The following is a 21195-nucleotide window of genomic DNA, read 5'->3' on the forward strand; positions in this document are numbered from 1 at the left end:
GCAGGGGAAGGCCCGGGCCCTGCGCTCCCTCGGGGCCCTGCTGGCCTGTGAGGCGGGCAGGCTGCTTGAGGACGCAGTGGGTGGTGGGAGCCTGGAGGGTCGTGGAGGGGCCGTGGGCGCCCGCCCCATGACGAGAGCAGGAGGGAGCAGCCCAGGGCAGCACCTTGGTGCCGGCCACGTCGTCCGCCCTGTCCCTGCTGGGTCTTACCCCACCTGGGCGTCCGGAGGGACTCTCGGCCTCCCTTCCGTTTGGAGGTGCCAGATGCAGTCGTTTGCTCTTGACGTGGGAGGAGGCGTCCCCGGGGGCCCCAGGCCTCTGACCGGTTGGACGCAGTCAGCCCTGGTCTCGGCCGGGCCTCTCTCCCCACCCCCGCTGCTTCCCTGACTGGCCAGCGCCGTGGCGTCGCCGTCCTCACCTTCCAAAGGAGGGCTGGGGGCCGCGACACAGGCCCGAGGAAGACCTCGCTGCCCCACGCCCCTTCACGTGTGAGCAAGACCCCTCGCGGTGACCAGTTCTCTGGGGTCGAGTGGAGGACGGAGGGGCTCCAGGATCTGGAGGTGCCACGGTTGGAGAGGCGGCCTGGCAGAGGCGGCCAGACACCAGCCGGGCTTCCAGGACACGGCTGGGCCGGTGGGGCACGGGCCGTGGCCCCCGCACCAGAGGAGGCTCGCGCCCTCCTGGCCGCCAGCCCCCTGGGCCTGCGCCAGCTTGTGGTTCTTTCGCATGGTTCCTTCGTGGGAGGCAGAGCTGAAGGAGACCTCACCCCCAGGGCATCCTCAACAGGCAGGCAGGCCCGGCTGTCCTGGGCGTGGCCGCCTCCCTCTGACCGAGTGAGCTCCAGAAGTAGCTTGTGTTCTCTGGGCTTCGATGTCCTTGCTGAACACGTGTCTGAGCCCTGGCCATACTCAGTGTGCCCCCATGTCTGCCCTGGAGTCCTTGGCCTGGAAGGGCCTGTGGGGTGGGCACCAGCGGGGCTCATTCTGCTGAGGACAAGAGTGACCTAAAGAGGGCTCTTACCCGCTCCCACCCCACAGGAGGACCCGATGCATGGGCGACTTCCAGTCTCCCTCAACCTGACGTTGGCCCCCCACCCAGCCCGGTGTGAGCTGGGGCTGCAGACCACAGACCCCACGGGGTCCGGGCCGGTGCGCTGCTGTCTCACCCGTCCTCTGTATTGACCTGAGCCCCGCCTCGGACCCGGCCTGTGGCCCCGGGGAGCTGGGCAGCAGCAACCAACCACGCCCTGGAGGCCTGGTTCTGTGGACGGGCCGGTGGGGGACTACTCGGGTGAAGGGCCTCCCTCCTGTGTCCGGGGGCCCTGGCAGACCCCTGACGGGCAGGTCTGGGTGTGTGCATGTGGGAACGCCACCTTTTCGGGCCTTCCCAGCAGACTTTGCCCCACACCACCTGTTTGGTTTCTCGTTTCCACTTCCTGCTTGGGGCAGGTGGACCGTGCCTTCTCCGTGGGAGCCGTGTCCTACCCAGTCCTGGCCCTGGGTCTGCTCTCGTTGTCCTCACCTGCCCTCCTTCCCCTGAGCCTGGGTCAGCTTTGGGGGCCGCAGGGGTCCTAGGGTGAGTATCAAGATCCTGGTGTCCTCAGAGCGGTAGTCAGGGAGGGGGCCGGGCTGGGTCTGGGCTTCCGGGGTGAGAGGAAGGACAGAGCTAGAGTGAATGGGACAGGGCCAGCCAGACGGGGCCAAGGTTCTCAGATGCTCCAGCCTCTTTCCTCTCTGTCTCTCTCTCCGTTAATAATCATTTTTTTTCTCACTCAGTGTCACATGTCTGCATCATTTGGTTTTACTAGATTTTTTTTTCTCCTGTAATATTTAACAGATTTAAGCTAGATATGCTGCCTTTTGAAATGAATAGAAGAGTCATTTTTTCCTAGGGACACTTTGGGGGCTTTTTGGACCCCAACACAAGGCCTTGGACGTGGCTGCTCCATCAAGGAGAGGGTCGTTGCTGGTTTTGAGAATGAACTTTAAGGGGCAGGCTGGGCCTTCCAGCACCCAGGAGTACTCGACTCAGCGGCTCTGGGGCCCCGTCCCTCCCCAGGGGGCCTCAGATGCAGGGCTCTGGCTGGGACCCTGTGGCTATTCCTCTGGTTCCCAGCAAGCACAGGCTGTTTCTGCACAGACAGGACAGTCTGGCCTGGGAGCCGGCTCACTCAGCGTCCTGGGGAACTCAGACCACGGAGTTTTAGTCAGGACCATGCTTATGCTTGGTTCCCTAAAGCACCTCACCTCCAGGGCTGGGGCTCAGGTCATACACATCCTCAGCTGCCTGTCCCTTCACAAATTACCCAAGAGTGGAGGCTGATGGATCAGGAAACAGCTTTGGCTTGGACTGGGCTGGCTGCTCTATCAGGGGCCAGTCCTAGTCCCTTGTGGGTTCCTGGTGCCTGGGCAGGTGTGACGCTGGGGCACCGTGACGTGTGTGTGTGTGTGTGTGTGTGTGTGTGTGTGTGTGCGCGCGCGCGCACGCGTGCGATCTGACTGACGTCTCATCCCTCATCCCCCAAGGCCTATTGAGAAGACCCACCAGCACCAACACATCCCTCTCCACTACCCTGATCCCCTGTCCCTTCATTCTGAAGTCCCTCTGTGAGTGTGTGTGGGGTGCTATGGATGGGGCTCAGATGCCCAGTACCCAGCCCTTGAGGGCTGTCTGCACACAGATCATCTGGACGGTACTGATGATGAGGGATAGATGATGCATTGATGTGTAGGGATGGCCCTTGATCAGCCTGGGGTCAGCAGTGCAGGGCAAGCAGGGGCTGGCAGAGGAGTTGAGCAGCCTCAGGAAATGGAAAGAAGCTCTCTGTGCCTGCAGTGTGGCAAGTAGGCTCAGCAACTGTGGCAGGAGCTAAGGCTGGAAAAGTAGGTAAGGGTCTTGAGGTCCATTTAAGGAGCTTGGGTCTTACATCTTGGGTGGTAAGGAGCCACTACACAGTTTTTAAGCAGGACCTGATATGTGTATATGGGACTTCTCTCTCTGGTCGAAGTCTCTAGATGGGGAGGGGACCAAATAGAAGGCTGTTGCAGACATCAAGAGACAGATGATGGTGTCCTGGCCAGAAGGGAGGTAGGAGAGGCAGAGAGAAGAGGTCACTGTTGAGGTACATTTAGAAAGCAAAAGCAGCAGAACATGATGCTTGATGTTTAATTAGATTGATCGCCTAGAGCAACATGAAGAGAATTGATACCTTCAAATCCATGAACATGGTATACCTGCCCATTTTTTGAGGTCTTCCTTAATTTCTCTCAGCAATATTGTGTGTCCTGGAACATAGATATTTTGCATTTATTCTTACCTACTTTGTTTTCCAACACTTGCAAATGATATTGTATGTTAGGTTTCATTTTTCTAATTTTTTTTTTGCTAGTATATAGGAATACATTTTTTGTACATTATTTTGTGTCCTATAGCCTTGTTAATTCACTTATTCATAGTTTGGGGGTTGGGTTGTTTTTTGTTTGGTTTTGGTTTTGATTTGTAAATCTCTTAGGATTTTCTACATACAGAATTACGTCACATGTGAAAACAGAAAGTTCTGTTTCTTCCTTTCTTACCTGAATTCATTTTTTTTCTTGCTTTATTTCTGGAGGCTCGGACCTCCAATACCATTTTGAGTAAAAGTGATGAGAGCCACTTTCCTCGTTCATGATCACAGTAGGAAAGCAGTCTTTCACCATTAGGTATGATTTTTTTTTTTTTGGTAGATGTTCTTTATCAGACTGAGGGAATTTCCCCCTATTCCTAGTTTTTGAGAGTTTCTATCAGAAACAGATGTTGAATTTTATCAAGTGATTTTCTTTCATTATATAAATGCAAGGAAGATTGGAGGAGATGACTATATAAATGTTCTCCTTTATTAATGTAGTCAATTATATTGGTTGGCATTGTAATGTTAAAACAAACCTTATATCCTCAGGATACTTGTGTGCAATGTATTATTTGTTGTATACATTGCTGGATTCAGTTAATATATTTTAAAGAATTTTTATATCTGTGTTCATATATGATATTCTGTATTTTTGTTTTCTTGTAATATCTTTGTTCAGGTTTAGAATGAGGGTATACCTTGCTTTTGAAAACGAGTTTTAAGAAGTGTTCTCCTTCTTTATGTTCTGAAAGTGCTAAGGATCGATATTATTTTATTCTTAAATGTTTGGTAGAATTCACCAGTGACACCATCGGGGTTGGGGGTTTTCTTTGTGGGAAAGTTTTAGATTATGAATTCAACAACTTTAATAAATATAGACTATTCAGATTTTCTATTTCTTGTACAAATTTCGACAAGCTGTGACTTTTAAGAAATGTGTGCATTTCAGAGCACCTGAGTGCCTCAGTTGATTTCCCCTCAGGCCGTGATCTCACAGTGAGTGGGACTGAGCCCCACTTCAGACTCTGCCCTGACGGGAGGGAACCTGCTTAGGATTCTCTCTCTCTCCTCTCGCTGCCCCTCTCCTGCTTTCTCTCTCTCTTAAGATAAATAAATAAACTTAAAAAAATAAATTTGTGCATTTCAACTGTGTTGTCAAATATATTTGCATGACATAATTAATGACATTCTTTTCTTCTTCTAATGTCTGTAGGATCTGAATTGATGCTTTCTCTCTCATTTCTGATATTAGTAATTTGTGGGGTGTTTTTTACCTTGATCAGTGTAGCCCTAGGTTTACCAACTTCATTGATCTTCTCGAGAAAACCAACTTTCAGTTTATTGATTTTATCTGTTATTTTTGTATTATATTAAATTTCTACTTTTTTAATTTCCTTTCTTCTACTTACTTCGTTTTAATTTGTTGTTGTTTTTATCCTAGGTTCCCAAAGTGGAATCTTAGATCAATGATTTTAGGCCTTTTTTCTTTTCTAATATAAGCACTCAAAGCTACACATTTTCCTCTAAACTTGGCCTTAGCTTTGTCTCATAAATATTGGTAAGTTGTGTTTTCATTGCCATTTAGTTCAAAATATTTCCTAGTTTCCCTTTGATTATTTATTTGGTCCTTCAGTTAATTATGTTGTTTAAGTTCCATATATTTGGGCATTCTTCAGACATCTTATATCTTTTTGTTATTTCTAATTGCATCATATTCAGAGAACATACTCTATATGATTTAATTCCTTTCAATTGTATGGAGACATATGTTGTGGCCTAGTGTTTGGCCTATTTTAGAGAATGTTCATATGTGCACGTGAAAGGATTACATACTCTTGTTGGGCACACCGTTCTCTAAGTATCAGCTTGGACAAGCTGATTGTTGTTCAAGTCAGCTATATCCTTATTCGTTTTCTCTCAGTTACTGAGAGAAGAGTGTCAGAATAACCCATTGCAGTTGTGGATTTTTCTATTTATCCTGCTAGTTCTGTTAATTTACTTCCCATATTTTGAACCTCCAAAATTAGGTAATACACATTTAGAACTGTTAGACGTGCTTGATGAGTTGATCCTCTTATTGGTATGAAATGTCCCTTTTAATCTCTGGTAATATTCCCAGTATTGAAGTCAACTTTGATATTAATTTACTCATTCCAGCTTTCTTGAGATTAGCATTGGCGTTTTCTTTCTCCATTCTTTCATTTTACTTTTTTTTTTTTTAACTTTTAACCTACCTTTATATTTGAAGTGTGTGTTCTGGGCACCTGGGTGGCTCAGTCAGTTGAGTGTCTAACTCTTAATTTTGGCTTGGTTCTGATCTCACAGTTCGTGGGATCCAGCCCTGCATCAGATTCTGTGATGACAGCACGGAGTCTGCTTGGGATTCTCTCTTCTTCTCTCTCTGCCCCTCCCCTGCTCACATGTGAGCTGTCTCTCTTGAGCTCGCTCTCTCTGTCTCTTAAAAAAAATAATAAAGTGTCATTCAGACAGTATATTATCATCTTTTGCTTCTTTCGTCCAGTTTGAAAATCTTTACCTTTTAATTGGAACAGCAGACCAATTACATTTAATGTAAGTGTTGATCCAGTTGGGTTAAATCTACCCCCTGACATTTGCGTACTATTTATCTCATCTGTTCTTTGTACCTGTTTCCTCCTTTCTTTGGGATCAAGTGTTTCGTTTTGTATTCCATTTATCTCCTCTATTGGCTTATTTATTAAAACTTTTATTTTTTTCAATGGGTGATACTAGGTTTACAGTATGCATATTTAACTTATTGATGACTGATGGGATATAGAAGGGGGGGGAAGAAGGGAGGGGGAAATTGAGCATCAAGAGTGGGAGTCAAATATCTGGCCTGGGAAGCAAGGGGGGGGATCATTCTCTGAGATGGGGAGCTTTGAAGGAAGATAGTGTTAGAGCAGGAGGTGAAGGGGGGTCCTGTCGGTTTCAAACAAGTTGCACTGGAGGTGCTTTTAGGGCATCCAAGGGAAGATGCCTGAGAGGCAGTTGCACGTGTGGTCCAGGCGTCTGGGCTGGCGCTGGCAGCTGGAGTCGGGCATTTGGTAATTGATGAACCAATGGCAGTGGGTGAATCTGCTTATGGAGAGTGCGTGATGGGGCAAGACAAGGGTCCAGGACCAAGCCCCATGCACTCCAACTTAGGGACAGAGGCGTGAGGGGAGAGTCCGGAGAGGAAGGAGCAGAACCATCTAGTGTGCCACCTTGGAACCAAAGAAGGCGGCAGCCCCAGTTGCCCCTGGGGGTGCTGTGAGAGGGTTTCAGAACTGGGGCAGGATGCAGGGGCGCTTGAAGGTCATCGGAAGCTCCATTTCTTAATTTGTGAACGTGCACGTGACTGTACATTTAAATCTATTCAACACTTTGTTAAAACACTGAACAATGAAGAACTCTGCCAAATGTCGCTGGGAGTCAAGACGGTGCCCGTTAGGTGCCTGCCGGGGTGCGGACTGCCCACGGTGGGGTCCGGACCTCAGTGTCGGAGCATCGCAGGGGTTTGAGGAGCTAGACTCTGCACGAGGACACCTCCTTCAGGAGGATCTGACCTGCGCCGTCACACGGTCCTCTGGCAGGGCTTGGCAGACAGCTGGGACCACGGCGGAGGCCCAGTCTCTCATCTAGACTGCGCCTCTGGCTGCCACACGGGGTGGCTTTCCACAAGCCTGCAACGTGGCTTCCGGGAGTCCAAGCCCCACCGTGGCGGGAGCTGGCCTAGAAGAGGAGGCTGGACCCCACTCAGCTCAGCACATATGTGCTGGAGGAAGTTAAAGTGGACAGGTGGGCACGGGTGGGGCTGGCAAGGAGCAGCCTGCTATGGGCAGACTTGCAGGATGGGCAGGCGGGGAGGGGAGAGCAGAGGTGGGGTGCTCCAGGTGAGGGTGAGCGGATCTGAGAGCAGGGCCCATGAAACTGTGTGCGTGTGTGTGTGTGTGTGTGTGTGAGAGAGAGAGAGGTGCAAAATGAACAAACCTTTTGGAATCTCTAAAAGAAGAGTTTTGCTTGAACCCAAGTTAGGACGACTGCCCAGGAAACACGCCTTCGCTTTCTTTCAGGGAAGAAAGGCCTCTAGAGAATGAACGGTTTTACAGGGTTACATACTTTTCACATCTTGTAAAAGCTCCAGAGATTGGAGATTAGCGCGTAGCAGGAATCCTGAGTTTTACCATCGAGGGATGCGGGAGGTAGCAGCGTCGGTCCGTGTGTGAGGGACAAGATGGTTTTCCTGCAGGGACTTGTTCACAAGGCAGGTGCACAACACGGGCCACAAGCCAGGCTTTTTGGTTTGAACCAAAGCTTGATTTCTTTCTAAGAAGGAATCTAGAATGGCTTCGCTTGTATATCAGGCCTTTAAAGAGTTTGTCTCTCGTCAAAACACACACATGGGGCACCTGGGTGGTGCAGGCGGTTAAGTGCCCGACTCCTGATCTCAGCCCAAGTCGTGATCTTACGGTCCGTGGGACCCACCCCACGTTGGGCTCTGTGCTGAGCATGGAGTCTGCTTGAGATTCTCTCTTGCCCTCTCTCTCGGCCCCACCCCTGCTCACGCTCCCATGCTCACCGTCTCAAAATAAATGAACATTTAAAAACAAAACAAAAAACCAACACAAAATTCTGGAAAGAGAAGCTCGGACTCCAGATTTTGAGAATAAGCGAGTATCAAGTAAAAACTCAAGGCTTACTTCACGACTCCTTAATGCTTGGCTCTAATCCTGCCCTAACACAGTCCTAACCCTGACCCTGACCGCCCTCTGACCTCCCCCTCACTCCGGCCCTAGGCCCAACCTCAACCTTGGAGGGGCCCACTCTCCTCCCTCTCCCCAGTCCCCGTCACCCTCACGCCCCGACCGTGCGCCCCCTCCCCACCTCTGTGGCCCTCCCGCCCCCCACGGCCCACCCGTGTCTGAGGGTCAGCTCAGCGCCCTCGCTGCTCCTTCCCCGGCCTTCGCCCCAGGCGCGTGCTGCATCCTCAAGTCTGCACTGGGCAAGAGCCCGGGCTGGGCGTTCCGGTTCTCTCCTCTGCTCACCCCGGCACCCTCAGGCCAGTCCCTGCCCCACCTGGGCCTCAGTTTCCCACCTGGGCGGTGCAGGTTCGGAGCCGGGGCTGCAGAAGCTGGTGCCCAGGTGGGTGATGGAGGCAGCCCAGCCCCCCTCCGGACTCCCCTCCAGACTCTTGCCTTTGATGCCCTGCCCTGCAGAGCGGCCCCAGACCGGGGTTTGCTGCTTGCACCCCTAGGGCGTCACTCGCTGTATCCCACGCCCTCTGTGGCTCTTGTCACAGGTGGCGAGCTCCAGGTCCTTCTGCGAGTTCAGGGGTGATGTTCGTTTTTGGCAAGCTACCCGACACATGAAGTGACAGGTCGTTTGTTTTTAAGTTTAAGTGCAAAGTCATGGATTTAAGTGATTTTTTTTGAGTTCCAATTCATGGAAATGATTCTCCTATTGATATTCAGATCCTCTTGTCTTTGGCCAGTGGGAGCGAACTCGAGGTCACTCCTGAGTCCTCTAGACAGTGGCCAAGAGTCTGGATCTGCTTCGTTCTCTAGGGCGAAACACAATTCCAGGCTCATTTTATACATGTTCTGACCCCGGCCTGAGAGCGTCCGCTGCCCTCAGGAGCCCCTCTTTCTCTTCAGGAGAAACGATACCTACAGACCAAACTCTGGGTGTTTAGGGTGCTTGCTTTTAGGTCTTGTCAACGGACAGAATTAAGATACTAACTTTTCTTTTTAAGATAGAACACAGTGCAAGGATATACTGATACCTTTCACTCAAATTCAGAGCTACATACTTAAAAACTTCTGTTAACATTTATTTATTGTTGAGAGACGGAGACAGAGCGTGAGCAGGGGAGGGGCAGAGAGAGAGAGAGGGAGACACAGAATCCGAAGCAGGCTCCAGGCCCCGAGCCGTCAGCACAGAGCCCGACGCGGGGCTCGAACTCACGAACCGCGAGATCATGACCCGAGCCGAAGTCGGACGCTCGACTGACTCAGCCACCCAAGCGCCCCTCGGGGTCTAGCTTCTATTCCTGGCTCCCTCTCCTCCTCCCCACCTGTTCCTCATAGGTAATGATTTAATTTTAAACAGATTTATTGGCTTATCCTTCCATTTCTAAAACATAAACTGTTGGTGTGCTATAATAAATGCGCATCAACACTATCTTCCGTTCTTCAATTGATCCTGGAGAAAACCACTGAGTAATGGATAGAAATATCTCTCCTTCCTTTTTTACGACTCGCTGGTGCCCCGTGGTGTGGACGGCAAGCATCTCACGCCTCCAGGGCTTGACGGACAGACATCTGGGTGGTTTCCAGGCCCCGCCTCACTACAGCACCACGAGGGTAGACCCTCGAGTGTCCTTTTCAGAACCCCACGGCTCCGTCGTGGGACAGATGCCCGGAAGTGTGGTCGCCGGGTCAAAGGGCAGGGCATCTCCAACGTTGCAGGATTGCCAGGCCCTCTCCCCGGGGAAGATCAGTGGGCCGTATCTGACAATGTTCCCCGCCTTCGATCGCTGCCAGTGCTCGGACTTAGCTCATCTGACGGGGAGAAGCAGAATTGCCGTGTACTTTGAGTTCACGTTTCTCATTTGATGAGTGCGTGGGCCCCTCTTAGATCTCCAGTGAGTCCTCTGCATCTCACATCTCCTTTTCTGTGAGTCTGTTCCTGTCTCTTGTTGGCATCTCGCCGACCTCCAAAGGCAGAGGTCCTGGGCGGAGACAAGGACAGGGGCTGACACAGAATGCTGGGCAGAGCGCTGCAGGGTGAATGGGGGGGGGGGGGGCTCCCTGCCCCGGCATCACCTGGCGCTGGTAAAGCGGGCGCTTCTTGGCCCACCCCAGACAGACTGGCTCAGACGAGCCCAAGCCGGAGGCCATCTGCCCTGGGAGGAGGGGAGGCAGGGGAAAGCCCTCCAGACAAGCCGCTTTCAAGGGAGGTGGCCCTTCCCCGGCTCGGTGGCCGGCGCTGCACCTTCACAGCTGACTCTCGGGCAGGGGTGAGCCGCTGCTCTCCGCCCATCTCAATCCTCAGCCTGGGGTCCACAGGCATGGAGCCCACCCACCCCCCCCACCTGCGCCCCAGCAGCACTGACTAAAAGAAGAGCCATCCCCGGGAGGATGGCCGCAGGGAGTGGGGAGGACTCCCCAGGCAGGGCAGGGAGCCCAGGGCCCAGATCGGTTGGGGGGGGGGGGTGCAGGGAGACCGCAGCCCCAGGCGTGGAACCTGGGGGGGGCCTTGCCTTCGGAGCCGTCTGGGGCTGAGAAAGGGGAAGGTGCCTGGGAGGGCAGAGGAGCACATCAGGGGTCAGCATGAGCAGGAAGAGGCGGAGAGGAACCTGCAGCGTTCCACCACTCACCCCACCCCCCGGGTCCCCCAGGGGTTCCTCGAGGAGCCAGCCCAGGAGGAGGGGAGCAGGAGCTGTCGGAGTGAGCGAGCTGTCCCGGGTAGCTGGAGGCCGGCACCTGCCCGGGTCCCCGCTCACCCCCATCCCCCACGCCCCGTGCGTGCAGTGGCCGGCCTGCCGATGGGGCGCTTTTGTCATCTTCGAGTGTCCAGATGTCCTGAGGCATCCTCCACCTCGGAGCAAAACAAGCAGAGGTGGCGGGAGGTGCCCCGGGTCCCTGGTCCCTGAGTGTCCAAGGGCACGGGTCGGGGGAGGCTGCCTACCACTGCTGTTGAAGGTGTGGGGTAGGCAGGAGGACGGGCAGGGAGGGCGGCACCCACTGTGCTCCTCGCTGAGCCTGTGCATCTGTGAGGCTGTGGGGTGGGGGTGGGGGCAGGAGAGCAGCCTGCCTCGACCCCTGGGGACCCTGTGCCCATGCTGCCCAGCTAGTGACAGGCCCTAGGATGTCACCAGCGGGAACAGCCCAGCCAAGGTCAGCAGACCTCAGGACCCCCTCAGGACCCCCCCCAGGACTCTCTCAGGATCCCCCCAGGAACCCCTCAGGCCCTCAGGCCCCCCTGAGAACTCTCTCAAGATGCCCTCACATTCCCCAAGTTGCCACAGCTTCCCTTGTGCTGTGGTGCCTTCTCCTGTCTGACAAGGCCCCCTTCCCCTCCTTGCTTGGGCCAAATCTCTGTCCAGGAAGGGCTGTGGACGTGCTGTCTGAGCGCCTGACTTGGCCCTGACCCTCTGTCCCAGGGAGGCCGAGCAGAGGCGCTTCCTGGGCCCAGGGCCAAGGGTTGGGAAAAGGGCTCCAGGGGCAAATGTGGCTGAAGGCAGGGTCTGTCTGGGGCACGGAGGGTTCCCAAGGGGACGCCGAGGAGAAACGCAGGGAACAAGGCCAGGAGCACCGTGCCAGGCACAGCCAGGGCTGCCCGCCCAGGGCTCCGGGGTGCACATCCTGGAGGCGGGGCCTCTGTCCGTGGGGTGTCGGCGTGTGCCAACTGGTCATCGGCAGCGCGAGAGGCCGGAGGCCGAGTTGTGTCCTGAGCACCGGCTGTCCGGCCCAAGGCCCGTAAGGCTGTTCTGCCACCCCAGATGTGCCTGCGGGTCCCTGGGAACAGGGTGGCCATCCTCCGGTGCCCCCTCACAGCCTGTCCCTGCAGGCCTGGGCCTGGGGTTTTGGCTGGAGGCCGGGAGTTGGGAGGCTCTTATCCTTGACCTTCCCTGCACCCCAGCCACTTCCTGTGGTACAGGGTGGATGCCAGAGGGAGCAGAGGGAGGGATGTCAAGGGGGCAGTGTGGCCAGGAAAGTGTCACCGCCCCCCCCCCACTTCCTCCCCCTGGGGAGTCAAGGCTGGTTTCTGAATGCCAAGGGAAGACCCCGGGCTGAGGACACTGGGAGAGAAGAAGCCCTCTTAATGGGAGACAGTGCCTGGGGGTGACCTAGGGACAGGCCCATGCGGTTCGAGAGTGTTAGCAAGTGACAGGGCCTCATTTTCCCAGGAGGCAGAGGGACCCTGGCTGCCAAGTGGAGGAGGGGCCCGAGGGGCCTGAGGAGGGGACAGGGCTGGAAGGGTCTGTGAAGAAGAGTGGGGGGGAGGGGCCCAAGGCCGGGCCCCCCAGCTGAGGAGGGGAGGAGGACTCGGGTGCGGGGGTGCTGGGGGCAACTGACCCCTCCTGGGACCCCTCCAGCCCCTTGGCATCCTCATCTGGCTCTGGGCCAGACAGGGGGAGGGGGAGGAGGTTCCCAGAGACAGTTGCTGGGGACAGGGGAACAGAAAGTGTCAGCGGTGGCAACGGCTTCCGTGCCAGAGGCCTGGCTGGTTCCACCCCCAGGTGCCTGGGGTTAGGCTGGGCAGGGGTGAGGCGCTGGCCTCTGGCACAGCATCCGAGGGGCTGCCGACAACTCGGGCGTGAGGATTAACCATGCTCTGGCGCCACGTTTTCGTACTCGGAGGCTGATGCGCAAACCCACCGAGCAAAGGGTGAGCGCGGCCGGTGAAGGCAGGCTGGGGGGCCTGGCGTGCCTCGGCTTCAGGCTCCAACGTGGGGGGACCGGGAGGTCGTGAAAGACCCACCCGACCCCCAGTGTGGCTCGGAAGGCGGCCCCCTGGCCAGCTTTCGGCCCTGCTTCTCGGGGCTCCGCTCAGGCTCCCCCCCCCCCCCCCCCCCCCCCCGAACCAGAGGAAAGGGCCATGGCTCCGTGCAGTCAAGCCACGCCCCTGCCCACTGTCGGCCTGAGGCTCCCTTCCTGCTCCTCCTGCAGCTTGCTCCCTCCCTGCCCCTGGCCACCTCCTCCTAGAAGCCTCCGGTCCTGCCCTCTGTGAACCCCCAGGAGTCGGAGGCGATGTGAGTACAGGGTCCCGCTCCTGGGGCGCCTGCCTCAGCGTTGTGCCCAGCGTGGTGCCCAGGCAGGGCCCAAGCGTGGGTGCAGAAGAGGGAGCAGACCAAGAGTAGACGGTCATTTTAGGTCAGAGTGGACGCACATTTTGGCTCAGGGAGTCGATCCTGGGCGGCCGCATTGCCCGGTGTCCTCGGGATCCTTTGCCCTTTTCCTAGGTGAGGGTCCCGAATGCCCCCCTTCTCAGCACTTGGTTTCCGCGTGACCCAGGTGGGCAGGGGCGCGCTTCCCACCCCAGGAGGGAAGCCCCTCGGAGGCAGGGGCTCAGCATTTCCTGGGCCCGCCCCTGGGCCCCATCCAGCAGCCTCCTGCGGAGTGACTCAGACTCCCGGGCTCACTTCCCTTGGAGGCTCCCGGCTCTCAGCAGGGCAGTGGCGTGTCATCTTGACATCAGCCGAGTGGCCCTTTTCCCTCCAACCCCAACCATTCGGAGGGGCGAGGGCCAGGAGGAAGGGGCCAGAAGGATCCACCACACGAGGGTTGCCACGTGGGCTCTGTGCGTGCAAAGCAGGAGCGGGGACTGGGACCCCAGGCGGGGGTGGTGGCCAGGGGGTGCAGTTCCGCTGAGCCCCAGTGCCCCGGCTGGTGGAGGCTCTCAGGGGCTCCGCGGTGGGTCTCGGGGCAGCGAGCGGGGCCTCGCGAGCGCTGCTTTGCGGAGGCCCGTCGCTATGGTTCGAGGCGGCCCGGCAGCCAGAGGACGGGCCTGGTCTGGCATCTGGAGCCTGCCCTGCAAGGTCAGGCCTCTTGAACCCACGGGATCCAGTGGGGCTTGAGGGGGAAAGGACCCGGCCCCAGCCCCGCACAGGGAGGGAGCTTGGCAGAGGTAAGTTTCCGACGCCCCAGCCCACCCGGGGCACACGCTTTCTGAGTCGAGGCCACTACTGTTTACAGGATGCCCGTGAGCCAAGAATCCGGCTGCTTCGTCGGCACGCGTCGCCGGCTGGATTCTCCCTTTGAGGCCGCCGCCGACGGGTTAAAACGCTTTAGGGAGGCCTCACTCCACGCCAGGCACTGACGTGGCCGACAGCAGGCGGGTCCCAGCCACAGGCAAGAACTGAGTACACGGAAGGGCTCTTCTAATTCATGAGAAATTCTATAAGGAAAACCAGACCGAACGGGGTGCTAGGAAGGGGCAGGGCCCCCAGAGAGGGGCAGAGAGGCGGGAGAGGAGGGGGGAGGCAGGCTGGCTCTGGACGGCTGTGCCTGGGGCTGCTGTGGTGGTCCGGTCCGGGGACCGGGGTGGTGTGGTGGGGGAGGGGGCCCTGGTCACAGGGCCAGGAGGCCCAGCCCAGCCACTGCCTTCTGGGGGCCTCGGTTGCTGCCTCCGCCAATGAGCAGGGGTGGTGGTGATGGCTCGGCGCAGAGAGAGAAGCCGCAACGACGAGGAGGAGTCGGGTCCCTGCCACACTGTGCGTGCCGCGCCGGGCTAAGTGGGAGGAGGACGCGAAGGCTCGGTGTGAGCTCAGAGTGGGGAGGTCACCCCAGGAGGCCCCTGGAGCAGGGCCGCCCGTGTGCGCAGAGCCACAGGAAGTCGCCTGTCTGGGTTCGCACCGCCGGCCCGGAGGAGCCTCTGCGCCCACACACGTCGGTGGGTCGCGGCGGGAGTGCCCTGGAGGGTGCCTGCGCGTGTGGCCTTCCCGCCGGGGGATGCTGGCCCTGGGGGCGGGGGACACCGACCTGCAGCCTCGGGGGGGGGGGGGGCCCGCCCCCGGAAAGGTCCCTCATTCTGCAGGGTGGATGGGTAGAGAGGCTGGGGTCAGAGGAGCGGTCTCGCTCTCTCCCGGGTTGTTTCTAGGACGCCCCGTCTCCGCAGACGTGTCTGGGGAGGCCATGCCACTCCCCACTTCCCTTCCCAGAAACTACCCCGGCAGCCCTGAGCTGGCACAGGTGGCGGTCCCGGCACCTGCGCTCTGTCGTCCGCCAACCCTGCCACCTGCCTGCCTTAAGGTCGGGGGACGGTCGGCCAGGGCTGCCCCCACTTTCCCATCTGGAGCCGGGAAGCTTGGAGGTGAGGGGGTGATGGGGGGGGGTCTCAGAGGGAGTGAGCGTATGGTGGGGGGAGTCTCAGACGGGGTGAGGAAATAATGGGGGGGTCTCGGAAGGGGTGGGGGTGTGATGCGGGTCTCTGAGGGGGTGGGGTGTGATGGGGGGTCTCAGCGGGTGTGAAGGTATGATGGTCTCAGAAGGGGTGAGGCTGTGGTGGGGTCTCGGAAGGGTGAGGGGAGGAGCTCAGGGGAGCATCCTGCCAGAGGTGCTTTGTGAGGACGATGATCTGGAAAGGAGAGCTGCCCTCCATGTGTGTGGGGGGGTATCCAGCGTGGGCAACAAATGGGAAGCAACTTGGGGTCTCCTCCAGGGCCGGGACTCCCACCTCATTCGAGACCCTGAAACCCACTTTGTGGGCCGGGACCGGCGCTTGAGAAACTAGAACAGAAAATGTTTGCGCGCCGTATTCCCGCCGCGGGGATCTTGGCTCCGCGACGCTTCGGTCACCCACGCACATCCCGTCCTGGATCCTGGAGTATTTCTTGCGCGGGGCCCCGGCTCCAGAGGCCTCTACGGTGCTCAGGCCCCAGGGTCTGCACCCCAGTCCCTGCCCCAGGTCCCGCTCAAGGCGTCTGTGGGGCCCCGGGGCCGTGGGGTGGGCCGGCCTCCCAGACCCGACCCCAGGCCCCTGTCGGGTCATTACAGAGGTGCCTCAGTGCAGAATCCAGGGCACCTTTCCACTGGCGTGAGGAGGCAGACTGATGGCGCCATCAGGAAGGAAGCGGTACCTGGGAGGTGCCGCTCCCCTCCCCCCCCCCCCCCAGCAGGAAGCTCCCAGCCCGTGTCACTCAGCGCTCTGCGCTGGCCGTGCGGCAGTGGGGCCACTAGGACACTAGGACAGCGGGGGCCCCGCCCTGGACACAGGTCCCCACGCCAGGGCCAGACACAGGCAGGACATGCGGTGCCATCGGTGGCTTCCGGATGGCCCCGTGCCACTTGGGCTGGACCAGCGAGCTGACGTCCCGGGCTTGTACAGGAGGCGCCCCAAGGACACAGATGCGGGCCCCCCGAGCTGGCCAAGTGTTCAGGACCCCACCGGGTACCTTCAAAACCATGCCAAGCCCTGTCTGGGACGGTGAGGAGAGCTCGGGCCACACTGAGGCCAGCCTGTGAGTCATACTCCCAGACACCCAACCGCATGCGGCCCCGGGCATCTCATCCTGCCCCCACCCCCCCCAAGGTCAGCCAGAAGGCCAGCAACCGTTCACCGCTGCTGGACCCGTCTCGGGTGGGGGGGTCCCACGGCGGCACCGTGACTCTGTGGGGCCTTGAGGTACCTTCCCAGCAGGTTCTGAGGAATCTGGGCTGGTGGGGGGCCTTGACCGAGCCGCCGGGAAGCTCACACATGCTTGGTGGGGGGAAGCTGCGGCCGCGAGGGCGAGGCAGGCAAGGAGGGAGGATCCCCGTGGTCAGTTCTGGTGGGCTCGGGGCCTGTGGAGCCTGGCCGGCTTGTGGTCTGAGGGGCCTCAGAACCTGGGCGTCACTCACAGAACAGAGAGAAGAGCAGACTCCTTAAAAACAACAAAAAAAGGAGAGCACCTCGTCAGGGGCGCGGAGAGCGGAAACCATGGTGAAGGCTCATAAAGCTTTGGTTGCTGGCAGGGCCGCCCTTTGAAAATTCCGGAGATAAAATGGGATAATTTGGTGGAATATTTCTGTTCGAGCTGAAATCTGTGCTCCCGCTTCCCTAAAGGCCTGTGGTCTGGAGGTTCCCAGGGGGCTGCGGCTGAGGAAACGAGTCCCCCTCCCACCCACCCGGCCGCAGGCACTGATGAACCTAATGGTTCTAGATATTTCTTCTCTTCCTGTGTGGGGAGGGCTCAAGGCAGTAGAGCTCGCCCAGGCCCCGCCCTTCCTTACCACCCCAAGCGCAGGGAGCACCCCTCCCCCCCAGGGCCTGGTGCTCCTGGGGGCGGGGAGGCCACGCCCACCCTGCTCCTCCAGGCCCTTCCAGCCGGGGGGAAGCGAGGTGGGGGCTCGGTAGTGTGTTCCCTGTGCTAGGCACTGGCACACCGGTCACTCACACAAGTGCTCCATGACCCCACATGTGTGACACCAGAACCCCTTTGTGCTCGGGAGGCCAAGGCTCACCCGGCGCTCGGGTGAGTCCGGAGTCCAATCCCTACATCACAGGCCAGGCCCTGTGTGTCAGACCCCTGACCAGGTCCACCCCGGCCCTGGGGGACCGGTCCCAGCCCTCCTGGGCCCTGTCGTGGAGCTTGTCCAAGGGAGGGAGGGGACAGTATGGGTGGTGGAGGGTGAGGCCTTAACAGTGGCCTTGATGATGATGGAGCAGGGGACGCCCCAGTGCCACCCGGAGGCCTGTTCTGAACCGTGGGTCTGGACCTCTGACCACAGAGGGCTCAAGGGGCCCTTGCAAGTGGACCCCAGGGCACAGCACTGGGGTGGGCGGGCACTCGGAAGGTGGTTGTGCTTGGGGTGGCACGGGAGGGAGGGAGGGAGGGAGGGGGGACAAGGGTGTTCTGGGGTTTCCTGGGGGGCTGTCCTGAGCCGCAGCCCCGCTGCCTAAACGGCATGTCAGCACCCCTGCAGCCAGAGACTGGGTGGGGGGAGGGGGGAGGGGGCAGCGGATGGCCCTCAGGTCTCTCCTTGGAGCCACCGGGAGAGCGGCAAGGGCTGGGGCCAGGCTGGCTGCCCTTCGGGCTCCCTGTCCTGAGAGCTGGCACCGTGGGGGGCCCTCAGGATTTGGGCGCTGGCCAGTGGAGACTGAGCCCCTGAGCCCCTCCCACCTTCCTCGCCATCCAGGAGATCTAGTCCCAGCCCTGGCCTGGCTCGCTGTGTGACCTTGAGCCCCCCTCAGGCCTCTGAAAGCCTCGGTGGGCGGGGCCTCGCTGGCCCCAGGGGCGCGCCACCCCCCCCCCCCCCCCCAGCCCTCCTCATCCCTGCTTCTCTCCTGCAGCCGCAGGACCATGAACGGTACCTGTCACTCCAGTGAGCTCACCTGGCCCTACTGGGTCAAGAACATCGTGGACGCCTACGTGGGCCTGCTGCTGGCGCTGGGGCTGCTGCTCAACGGCCTGGCGCTGTGGGTGTTCTGCTGCCGCGTGCGGCGGTGGACGGAGACGCACATCTACATGGCCAACCTGGCCGTGGCCGACCTCTGCCTGCTCTGCGCCCTGCCCTTCTTCCTGCATTCCCTGAAGCAGAGAACCGAGGACACCCTGTTCTGCCAGCTCTCCCAGGGCGTCTACCTGACGAACAGGTACATGAGCATCAGCCTGGTGACGGCCATCGCCGTGGACCGCTACGTGGCCCTGCGGCACCCGCTGCGCGCCCCCGCCCTCCGCTCCCCGCGGCAGGCCGTGGCCGTGTGCGCGGCGCTCTGGGCGCTGGTGACAGGCTCGCTGGTGCTCCGCTGGGCCCTGGGGGTGCAGGAGGGCGGCTTCTGCTTCCAGAGCGTCTCCCGGCAGAGCTCCAACACGACGGCCTTCTCCCTGCTGGGCTTCTACCTGCCGCTGGCCGTGGTGCTCTTCTGCTCCCTGCAGGTGGTCGCTGCCCTGGACCAGGGGCCGGCCGCCCACACGGACCAGGCAGAGGCCACCCGGAGGGCCACCCGCATGGTCTGGGCGAACCTGGTCGTGTTCGTGGCCTGCTTCCTGCCCTTACACGTGGTGCTGGTGGTGCGCGTGGCCACGAGCCACAGCGCCCCCACCCCCGCCCTCTGCTACGCCCTCTACGTCACCAGCAAGCTCTCAGATGCCAACTGCTGCCTGGACGCCATCTGCTACTACTTCATGGCCAAGGAGTTCCAGGAGGAGGCGTCGGCACTGGCCTCCATGCCCACTGCCAAGGCCCACAGGAGCCGGGACTCTTTCTCTGTGACCCTGGCCTAGGACGCAAGTCGCCGGCACGCGGGCCAGGTCCCGGGCTCTCCGGGAGGTGCTGCCTGCTGGGGGCGCCCCGGCTCACCGTGGATGGGGGCAGGCTCCAGGGGGCCTGGCAGGGTGGCGACGACCCAGGCACGGACCCTGCAGTGGTGACGCGCCCATCCCCGGGGTGGAAGAGGGTGGGAGGACTGAGCGAGGTCAACCCCTGGGGCCCTGAGATTGGGCCAACACCTGCAGTGCCCAGGGTGTGGTACCCCTGGGGTACTGGGGTGGACGCTTGCTCTGTGCCTGGAGGCCTCAATGGCCAGCTTTCTGCAGCCAACCTACAGCGGTTGGAATAAAGCTGTTCCCCTGACCTTGTCAGGGCTGTGTGTGTGTGTGTGTGTGCGCGCGCGCATGTGTGTGTGCTTTTGGACACGCATGTGCTGTCCATACTCGGAGGGTGGGAGGTAGGAGGGCCGGGGCGTCTTCCTAGACGGCCAGCCACTTGGGGGCTCTCCTTGGGTCCTTCCACCTGCTCCCACCCTGCAGCACGCCCAGCCATCTGGAGGGCCGGGGGCGGCGCTGCTCTCTCCCTTGCCGAGGCAGGGCCAGGGCCCCTCGACCCCTCGTAGGGGCTGCACAGCCAGCCGCACTAGCCTGGGGGTGGGCTGGGGGCGGTGAGGAACCGGCCGAGGTCTGTCGAGGGGGCACACTCCCCTTGTGCTTCCTTCAGGGAAGCTGGTGGCCCTGCCTGGTGGCCGCGGGGCCCGGATACCCGCCCAGGCAAAAGTGTGGACGCCCAGCCTGGTGTGCGCTGTGCCCACCTCTCCTCTGCCTCCCTGCGTGGGACCCCGGGCATCCAGCCTCGAGCTGGAGCAGCCAGAGCCTTCCAGAGGCCGCCCGGGGTGCTAGTCCAAGCAGGGCTTGGGTTCAAACCCCACCCCACCTGGATCCCCGGGCACCAAACAGCCTCCCTGTCCTGTTCTTTCTTCCGCGTGTGTGATCGGAGCCAGAATGGCAGCCGTGTCCTGGCCCCAGGGGCCTGCGGACTCAGGGGGCCCTGCCTAGCGAGGTTGGTGCTCAGGGAGGCCCCCACTTGGGTGGACCCGTGCCCGGGAAGAGCCACACTCAGGGGGGCCCTGTGAAGCTTTACCACAATGCTGCCCGATTCCTGCTGTCCGATCCTGGCCCCAGGGGTGTGGATCCTCTCCAGTCTACGGCTTGGAGAGGGGATGTGTGCACAACCTCTCCCTCTGGCTTCTCCTGGCTCCCAGCAAGCGGAGGCAGCTGGACTTTGCACAAAATTCCTGAAAGAACAAGAAATGGGGCAGAAGCAAAATCAGAGAGGTTAAGCATCCCCACAACTGACTTCTGAACCCTAATCATGGCCCACACGCTCAGTATCCTACACCAGAGTCCAGCCTCTGGGCTGTGCCAGGCCAAATGGAAGAACCTCTCTCTATCATGAATGTATGCACAGACCACCCCCAGCCCTGGCCCAGAGGGCTTAGGGGGCAGTCTGGCCATTGATGAGGATTGGGCTTGCCATTAATTAGCAAACGACCGGCATCTGAAAAAAAGCAGATTCATTCTGAGGCTGCATCATCAGGAGTATAGGGCCCAGGATGTGGGAGGACACAGTTCATTCTCCCTCCACTAGGATTACCCCTGGGGTATTTTATCTGGCCAGGGCACTGTTCTGTACCAGGCCTTGGTCACCCGGGAGAGGGTCTGGAGGGTTCAGGCTGCTGAGGGCTTGGCAACCCAGGCCAGCTGGCCACAGGCAGAGGAAGTATGAGCAGTCAGATAAAGTGAGGTGCGGCCCAGGAAGTGGCAGCATCTGCAGTCTCCGAGAAGCAGATGGGTCTGGGTGGCTGCAGAGGACAGATCCCCGACGGGGAGGGACTCAGAGAACCTCCCAGGACTGGGCAGAATCTAAGTGTGCAATAACGTTCTTTTTTTTTTTTTTTTTTTAACTTATGTTGAGAGGAGAGAGAGAGAGCAGGGGAGGGGCAGGAAGACAGAGAGAGAATCCCAAGCGGGTTGTGCACGGTCGGCGCAGAGCCCGAGGTGGGGCTCCAACGCACAAACCAGGAGGCCGTGACCCAAGCTGAAACCGAGAGT

At 59.0% G+C, this 21195-nt stretch overlaps 1 protein-coding gene across 4 annotated transcripts; it reads left to right on the forward strand.

Moving 5' to 3' along the window:
- The first annotated feature begins 68 nt into the window (after positions 1 to 68).
- Positions 69 to 19444, forward strand: LOC123599901 (G-protein coupled receptor 35-like). Of its 4 annotated transcripts, none has more exons than XM_045482381.1 (2): positions 69 to 1573; positions 18168 to 19444. In XM_045482381.1, the coding sequence occupies exons 1-2, from the start codon at positions 1356 to 1358 to the stop codon at positions 19093 to 19095; spliced, it is 1146 nt and encodes a 381-aa protein (XP_045338337.1). In that variant the 5' UTR covers positions 69 to 1355; the 3' UTR covers positions 19096 to 19444. The 4 variants fall into 4 exon arrangements, with proteins under 4 accessions (XP_045338337.1, XP_045338336.1, XP_045338339.1 ...); XM_045482380.1 differs by lacking the exon at positions 69 to 1573 and adding an exon at positions 14526 to 14783 and having other exon boundaries at positions 18163 to 19444; XM_045482383.1 differs by lacking the exon at positions 69 to 1573 and adding an exon at positions 14614 to 14783.
- Positions 19445 to 21195: the final 1751 nt, after the last annotated feature.

This window comes from Leopardus geoffroyi, chromosome C1 (genome assembly GCF_018350155.1).
Source record: "Leopardus geoffroyi isolate Oge1 chromosome C1, O.geoffroyi_Oge1_pat1.0, whole genome shotgun sequence".
Taxonomy (NCBI): domain Eukaryota; kingdom Metazoa; phylum Chordata; class Mammalia; order Carnivora; family Felidae; genus Leopardus; species Leopardus geoffroyi.

Coding starts and splice junctions, on each gene's coding strand:
- LOC123599901 (XM_045482380.1), top strand. CDS start 14,526: ATGAGCAGGGGTGGTGGTGATGGCTCGGCGCAGAGAGAGAAGCCGCAA. Junction 14,784..18,162: donor CTCTGCGCCCACACACGTCG/GTGGGTCGCGGC, acceptor CTCTCCTGCAGC/CGCAGGACCATGAACGGTAC.